Source organism: Raphanus sativus, chromosome 6 (assembly GCF_000801105.2).
Source record: "Raphanus sativus cultivar WK10039 chromosome 6, ASM80110v3, whole genome shotgun sequence".
In the NCBI taxonomy this organism is placed as follows: Eukaryota; Viridiplantae; Streptophyta; class Magnoliopsida; order Brassicales; family Brassicaceae; genus Raphanus; species Raphanus sativus.
The window spans coordinates 42618657-42627050 of NC_079516.1; the positions used below are offsets into that span (position 1 = coordinate 42618657).

General features: G+C 36.1%; 3 protein-coding genes across 5 annotated transcripts; 2 read left to right on the forward strand and 1 right to left on the reverse strand.

The window, feature by feature from the left end:
* The first annotated feature begins 1151 nt into the window (after positions 1 to 1151).
* Positions 1152 to 4474, forward strand: LOC108806635 (uncharacterized). Of its 3 annotated transcripts, XR_008935143.1 has the most exons (4): positions 1152 to 1329; positions 1628 to 3058; positions 3596 to 4049; positions 4209 to 4474. XR_008935143.1 is itself a non-coding variant. In XM_018578797.2 (2 exons), the coding sequence occupies exon 2, from the start codon at positions 1875 to 1877 to the stop codon at positions 2952 to 2954; it is 1080 nt and encodes a 359-aa protein (XP_018434299.2). In that variant the 5' UTR covers positions 1152 to 1329; positions 1628 to 1874; the 3' UTR covers positions 2955 to 4474. The 3 variants fall into 3 exon arrangements, 1 of the variants encoding a protein (XP_018434299.2); XR_008935142.1 differs by having other exon boundaries at positions 1628 to 4049; XM_018578797.2 differs by having other exon boundaries at positions 1628 to 4474.
* A 272-nt stretch (positions 4475 to 4746) lies between these two features.
* On the reverse strand, positions 4747 to 5395 carry LOC108808544 (probable E3 ubiquitin-protein ligase RHB1A). Its single transcript, XM_018580669.2, has one exon. The coding sequence runs from the start codon at positions 5323 to 5325 to the stop codon at positions 4777 to 4779; it is 549 nt and encodes a 182-aa protein (XP_018436171.2). The 5' UTR covers positions 5326 to 5395; the 3' UTR covers positions 4747 to 4776.
* Positions 5393 to 7976, forward strand: LOC130495838 (uncharacterized). Its single transcript, XM_056987376.1, has 3 exons — positions 5393 to 5414; positions 5720 to 5811; positions 7284 to 7976. Exons 1-3 carry the CDS (start codon positions 5393 to 5395, stop codon positions 7974 to 7976), a joined length of 807 nt encoding a protein of 268 aa, XP_056843356.1.
* The last annotated feature ends 418 nt before the right edge of the window (positions 7977 to 8394 follow it).

Here is an 8394-nt window from a genome sequence, read left to right on the forward strand (position 1 = left end):
TTTTAAAAATCTATACCTAGTTTAGAACAAGTGAAAAATTTGAAATTCCAATGATATTATTGTTATTGATTTTCACGTATAACAAGTGAATTTTAATTAGCCCTAGTAAGTCCATATGTTTCACCTTCAGATTTATATTTTCTGTATTTTTAACGTGAGAGGACTTTTAAATTTATTCTGAGAAATCAAATTTATAAACTAGTTAGTGATATTAGATAATATTGAATTCTAAGGGTTTATTTGAGTTTGCCAATATCAACCGCAAACAATATGTTTGCGACAGTTAGTGTTTTACAATATTATCATAAAATGATGCAACCTGTTTCCTTATTGTTTCAAACTCTCAAATCAAAATCGAGTTTTATCTATCATTTATGGTTGTTAACGGTTGTGGATAGTATATATATATATATATATATTAATTTGCATTCACTAATTAATATTATAATTTACATTTCTAAATTTTTAACCCAGTTATTATTTAATAAAATTTTAACCACTAAAATATATCAAACAAAATATTTTTTGAAAGATCTAATATTAATCTTCATAACAATGTTTCTTCTTATTTAATATTAAAAATAATTTTAAATAAGTATTCATAAATAATATAATAATTGTTATTATTTTGAATAATAATATGATTATTATATTCTTATAACTATAGAAAGTGTTAATATTGCTAATAATTTATTAAGTTATTGATACATTTGTTAGTTAATGAATCATAAATTTTCCGTAATTTTTTCCGTAAATGCATACATTATAACTGATTTTTGTTAGTCGTACAAATCTATTAAAACATTTAAAATTGTAATTATTTCTTTTTGCTAATTCCCGCACTCACAATCTCTGCGTCTAAACCTAGTTAATGACCTGCCTTATATCCCCAAAACATTGATTTGAATAACATGAGATTTTGGTAAAGATTTTAAAATTAATTCTAAGAAGACCTAGATTTAATTGGATTTTAAATCCATTAAAATCTAATGACCATTAGCCATTTCTCAAATCTCAACATAGTAATATATCAATTATTTTTTGTATTTTTGTGTTAATATGGTTTAATAAGATCCCAGACTCATTAATTATAAGAGATTTTGACTAATAATTGATAATAGTACTAATAAGTAATAAATTGATGGGAAAAAAATTGATTGGAAAAAAAAAGGAGGAAAACTGAGGAAACCAATAAGCAAGATCGAAGCTTTAAGACAAGGAGCAAAAGCTCAAACATTCAACTCCAACCAGCAAATACGAGAAAGACACGAAGCGCAATTCAAGATTTTGGTTTATCCTCAATACACACACGGAGTTTCGGAACAGAAGGTTGGTCGGAAGTTAGTTTCTTCAGTTCTTGTCTGAAATTCTGGTCAAAATATTAGCTTTGAATCAAATAGTTTTAACACTTGTTTTTTTTTGTTCATGCTTATAAGCTTTCCTCTTATCTCTTCATTGCCTCTTTCTTCTCTTTCTCCCTTTCGAATTTCATCGTTTTTTCTTTTTGGTTTTGTAACAATGTTGGGTCTTTCTTTGTTTTACCAAAGCTTTGGATTTTCAAACTTGATCTCGATTTACTCTTTCTTATTGGGCGTTGACAATGCTGGGTCTTTCTTTGCTGGTGCAGTTTGCGTGAACAGGAGGATCCCTGTGCTGTTTTCTTCAGATGATTTTGATTGAAAATTGAGGGCTCTTTGTGTGAAGTTTTTTTTCTGAAGGAGATGAGATTTGGTTTTGCACTAAAAGGAAAGAGCTTAAATTCAAATCAGTTATTAGATTGTTTTTTTTCTGTCTGAAGGGCAATAGAAGCTAAGAGAGTGCACTCTTCTCTTTTGTTTTTTTTGGGGATACAAAAAAAAGTGAGAGTAAGAGTCATGCAGGGTTCTCAAGATGAGAGGATTAATCTCGGTGAACTGAAAGGTCATATAGTTAAGAAGATTGGTGCTGAAAGATCCAAAAGGTACTTTTATTACCTGAGTAGGTTTCTGAGCCAGAAGCTGACCAAGAGCGAGTTTGATAAGACATGTTCCAGGCTGTTGGGAAGGGAGAATCTCTCTCTACACAACCAGTTGATACGTTCAGTCTTGAGAAACGCTACTGTCTCCAACTCCCCACCGCCAGTTCGTCTGACCAAACGTATGGCTAATGGTCCGGAACAAAGTGGGTCTTTAGCTCCTAACCATTGTAATCAGAACGACACTGTTTGCTCCAACGGAGTTATTAGCTCCAAGAGGAAGATGAGGGATAGTCTAGTAGGGTCAAATGGGAAGGTTGAACAGCCAGTTTGTAGAGAAGACAGAAGAGGTGGTGATCATCATAGATTAGGAAGATATGGTGCTGCTGATGAAAGAGAGGGTGAGTTTCTCCGTCCCGTTGCAAAACTGAGAATACCATGTGAAGAACAGGTTGCAACTGTAGCTGTGAGAGATGATGAAAGTCAAGAGGAACAGGCGAGGGCAAATCTGTTAGCTAGTCCTCTGGTTGCACCTATAGGGATTCAGTTTAGTTCAGCTAGTGTTGGTGGTTGTTCCGGTAGAAAAATGGTTCCCGTCTCAACCAGCGCTGACGTAATGAGTGGTGGGTTACCAGACACAGAGATGCTGAGGAAAAGGATGGAGAATATTGCAGTAGCACATGGTCTTGAAGGGGTTTCTACTGAGTGTGCTAATACGTTGAATGCTGTGTTGGATGTTTATCTGAAGAAGCTGATCAAATCGTGCGTTGATTTGGTCGGAACTCGGTCCACAAATGGAATAGAACAAGGTTTAGACAAGCGTCAGAGTCAGAAGATGGTTAACGGTGTGCAAATACAAACTCCTGGCAGAGGACAAGATGAGCATTATGTGTCTCTGGTTGATTTTAGAACCGCTATGGAGTTGAATCCACAACAGCTTGGGGAAGACTGGCCAACACTCTTGGAGAGAATCTCCATACGGTCTTTCGAGGAACACTGACTTCTGAGGTGCGAAAGATAGTGAAATCATCAGGCATGCAAGAGATGATGAAGTTATGAGTTTCTGAGCTGGAGAGAGCACATCATCAGCAGACCTCAGAGAAGGTTAGTAGATTTAATTTTCGAAATGCAACTAATCCCTAAAGAATCTGTATAAAGAAAGATACGTGTTGTAAGAATTAGCAACCTCAAAGAGCTTTGGAGCCTTTGTGTGTATACTACTACTGAGTTTTGGCAAGAGATACTGAGTAAGGTACAAAGTCAAATCATGTAATAGCTAGCTGGCTGCACTTTGCTCTATATGCAACCCTAGTGTTTACAATTCATATCTTAAATAACAAATTTGACATTCCCTTTTTGTTCTCTCATATCAATTGGAAATTTCGTTTATACAGAGTCCACAATGAATTTGCCTCCGTTGTCCATTGTATCCTGTCTATTGCAAGTTTCTATATGTTGAAATAAGATTTATTCAAGAATTTGTAGTTTATTCATGTTGACATCTTTTGCCTTTTATGTTTACGGGGTGGGGTGCCTCACTTGGGTTAGAACAGGATTGGTTTTATTCTTAATAAGTATGGGATACAAACTTAATGGCTACGATATTAGTTGTTAGAGTATTGGTTTTTTTGTCCTATAAAGGAATGTTGAAGGATATCAATGCTAGAAGAATTTAGCCAATAGTAGTAGTCATCTTCAGACAAGGCTCTCACTCTTTGGAAACTTGCTACAATGCATTGGTTTGTCTACAGAAGCGGGCAACTGTTTCTGGTGAGTTCTTTCTTGAACTTTTATGACATCTAATTTGTGCCACCATTAAAAAGCCTTCTCAACTTGCTTAAATTACGATTATATAACCTGCAATCCCCTAAAAGATTCTGCACTTTTATTATATCCTGGAATTTGGATCTTTCTGATGATTATAGAATAAGAATACTCTAATGCGTGGTTTTTAGACAGAAGAAAAACTAATCAGTACTTCTCCTTACAAAACGGAGCACCAGAGTCTTCATCTGTATGCTCTATTGGATAGTATTCCAGGAGACACTGACAAGAGGGTGCTACTCACTGACCCTAGACAAAGGTTCGCTTTCAGGTATTTTGATAACTCTTCTTAAGTGAGAGTATTCAGAGTAGTACTAAGCAGAGCATGAAACTCTTTCCTTGTTGCTGAAACTTGATGTCATGGTTTGAGCATTCAGTTGTCTCAGCCAGATATATCTTACCTATGTCTTTACCTTTTTGCCTTTTGCAGGCCAGGAACATTCAATGTTTTTTTTTTTTCTCACTTAATCGTCTTCCTTACCTATACCGTTCTGTCTTTCGTAGTACATAAAAGTAGAACAAAATGTTTAACTCGGGAACTCTAAATGTTTGCTCAATTTGTCTGGTGATGTTTCAGCATTATTCAGGTCGTAGTTGTTTGACAAAAGCAGTGTGTCCCGTTATGTTTGTGCTCGATTTTCGTTCTATATATGTTTTGTAATTAAAAAGAAAATCTATCTATCCATTATTACTGCAGAGCTGTCTATTTTGCTTTTAGAGATTGTGAAACTGATCTCTTTTGGTGATCGAATGATATAATACAAGTAACAGTATCTTTTGAAGTAAAAGAAACAAGATTGGTTTCAAAACCGAGAAAAGGAGTCTTACTGCATATATCATAAACTGTTTCAAACAAGATATTGTATTAATACAAACACACACAAGATTTAGAAACCCTTAATGAGCCAAGTAAGAAAAAACAAAAAAAGACATGTAAAAACCCTAATTGCAGTTGAGAGAGATACGTATCAGCAAAAACACACAATGAAGTCCCAATTTTATTCGAAAAGATGGCGGCAGAGAGGGCAAGAGTCATGGCCTCTTCTCTCGATCCATTCAAAAAGACACTCTCTATGAAACTGATGGAAGCAACCGGGGAACAAGCGCATTGGTTTACTCTCGAAATCTTCGAAACATATTGAACACATCTCCTCTCTTTCCAAATACACTTTGCGTGTTGATTTCACAACAACGGTGATGAGCAGTGGTTGCCCCTGCGGCAAGTCTCGCCTTTGAAATTCACCAATAGTACATTCCTTTATGTGCTTTGACAAGTCGTAGTCCTTCAATTTATTGAAGAGGCGCTGGAAGATGTAGCTCGGTGTGAGGTTATCGAAAGCAAGGGAGAGAGTAGAGTCCTTGTGGCGAGGGTCCGGGCAGGAGCCTAGGGTTTCGATGAGAGAAGAACCGTTGGGCTTGTCTTGTAAGAGTATCTCCACGTGGTGAGATTGAAAGATGATAACCTCTGAGGAGTACGAGGAGGAAGATTGAACCCTAGCGGTTACTTGGATATCGAGGAACCTCGATGATGATGATTTAGTATCCATTGTTTTGCTTTATGAGAGAGAGTTAGGGCAAATATCGTTTGTTGTGAGAGACACACGGGAAACTGAGATGAGAAAGTTGAGTAGCTTTGGTATTTATAAGATTTCAAACGTGTTCACTTTCCTTTTTTTCACCTCTGTTTTTTTTTTCCTTTTCACCTCTTTATTGTATCTGTTATTTTGCATATGTTATTTCCTTTTTTTTTTCTTTTTTCTTTTATTGAAACAAATCTCTAACGGTCATTTGACGTTTTATTCTATTTCCTCTTTTTCCGTGTTGGTCAAGTATCTCAGGTTCAATGGTTGTTGTTTTTTCTTGATTGTTTAGGATGTGAATCACTAATTATACCAGAGTTTTGACCAAATTAATTTATGCTATCTATTGTTTACTTTTAAGATGGTACTGCTGATGAAAGAGACGGTGAGTTTCTTCGTCCTGTTGCAACTGTAGCTGTGAGAGATGATGAAAATCAAGAGGAGCAGGTGAAGGTAACTTTATATGTTATCCTGTCTATTGCAAGTTTTTATATGTCTGAACATAAGACATAAGCTTTATCCGAGAAGTTGTAGCTATAACTGAGAGTATCTCTGATGTTGTAGCTATAAGGGATTCCTTGAGCTTCTCGCCGGATTCAAGCAGACAAAAAGTTGTGGACATCTGTTGAGATCTTTTGCCTTTTTCTGTTTACGGTGTACCTCACTTGGGGGTTAGAACAGGATTGGTTTTATTCTTAATAGTTGAAAGATTAAGTATGGGATACAAACTTAATGGCTACGATGTTAGTTAGAGTATTGCATTCTTGCTACAATGCATACTTGTCTACTGAAGCAGGCAATCAATGGAAGAAACTCAAAGATGCTGAGAAAGAGTTCTTTCAATTTTGAAATATTGAATGTTTCTTTTTTTGTCTTTGAAATTGATTGTTTTTGGATTTGTTCATGTCTTTTTAAGATCGTCTTCTTTGGACTTTACCAGTAAATATGAATGCAATTATTTTCACGTTTTTTTTAAATTAGTCTGCACAATGTATTTGTATGATTGGTCTCTTAACGGTTATGGCAGCTCATTTCTGACGCTTTATTAACGGGACAGCTTCCAGTGAGATCTTGCAACAACAAAACCAATATCTTCACACATCGTTTTTTGTGTTCGATTCTCGGTAGCATATAAAATATATACAAATGTAATATTAGCAGAAGTTCTGCTGTAGCACAAATGTTAAAATTTCATTCTGAATGAGCTGAACTTTCCGGGTTCGAAGCCCGGCAGCGGATTTATTTTTTCGTCAATTGTTTGTTTTAAAAATACCGCCTTGGTGTTACTGCGTCTTCTCGTTATCTCTTTTACAACAAAACAGTGACTAGAGAAAAAAGCTTTAAGATTATGGAGAAAGTTCGATTTTGTATTCGATTCTCGGTAGTCATATAAAATATATACAAATGTAAAACTAGCAGAAGTTTCGCTGTAGCACAAAGGTTAAAATTTCATTCTCAATGAGCTGAAATTTTTGGGTTCGAAGTCCGGCAGCGGATTAATTATTCGTCAACATTTTGTTTGTTTTAAAATACCGTCCCGGTGTTACTGCGTCTCATCGTTATCTCTTCTACAACAAAACAGTAACTAGAGAAGAAAGCTTCAAGATTATGGAGAAAGTTCGATTTTGTGTTCGATTCTCGGTAGTCATATAAAATATATACAAATGCAATACTAGCAGAAGTTTCGCTGTAGCACAAAGGTTAAAACTTCATTCTCAGTGAGATGAACTTTCCGGGTTTGAAGCCCGGCAGCGGATTTATTTTTTCGTCAACATTTTGTTTGTTTTAAAAATACCGTCCCGGTGTTACTGCTTCTCCTAGTTATCTCTTCTACAACAAAACAGTGACTAGAGAAGAAAGCTTTAAGATTATGGAGAAAGTTCGATTTTGTGTTCGATTCTCGGTAGTCATATTAAATAGAGAAGGTTGAACAGCCAGTTTGTAGAGAAGACAGAAGAGGTGGTGATCATCATAGATTAGGAAGATATGGTGCTGCTGATGAAAGAGACGGTGAGTTTCTTCGTCCTGTTGCAAAACTGAGAATACCATGTGAAGAAGAACAGGTTGCAACTGTAGCTATGAGAGATGATGAAAATCAAGAGGAGCAGGCGAGGGTAAATCTGTTAGCTAGTCCTCTGGTTGCACCTATAGGGATTCAGTTTAGTTCAGCTAGTGTTGGTGGTTGTTCCGGTAGAAAAATGGTTCCCGTCTCAACCAGCGCTGACGTAATGAGTGGTGGGTTACCAGACACAGAGATGCTGAGGAAAAGGATGGAGAATATTGCAGAAGCACATGGTCTTGAAGGGGTTTCTACTGAGTGTGCTAATACAATGAATGCTGTGCTGGATGTTTATCTGAAGAAGCTGATCAAATCGTGCGTTGATTTGGTCGGAACTCGGTCCACTAATGGAATAGGAGAAGGTTTAGACAAGCGTCAGAGTCAGAAGATGGTTAACAGTGTGCAAATACAAACTCCTGACAGAAGACAAGATGAGCATTATGTGTCTCTGGTTGATTTTAGAACCGCCATGGAGTTGAATCCACAACAGCTTGGGGAAGACTGGCCAACACTCTTGGAGAGAATCTCCATACGGTCTTTGAGGAACACTGACTTCTGATGTGTGAAAGAAAGTGAAATCATCAGCAGACCTCAGAGCAGGTTAGTAGATTTTATTTTCAAAAATGCAACTAATCCTAAAGAATCTGTATAAAGAAAGATACGTGTTGTAAGAATTAGCAACCTCAAAGAGTTTTGGAGGCTTTGTGTGTATACTACTGAGTTTTGGCAAGAGATACTGAGTAAGGTATAAAGTCAATCATGTAATAGCTGCACTTTGCTCTATATGTAACCCTAAGTCATTAGCATTTGTTTTCAATTCATATCTTAAATAACAAATTTGACATTCCCTTTTTGTTCTCTCATATAAATTGGAAATTTCGTTTATACAGAGACCACAATGACTTTGCCTCCGCTGTCCATTGTATCCTGTCTATTGCAAGTTTCTATATGTTGAAATAAGATTTATTCAAGAATTT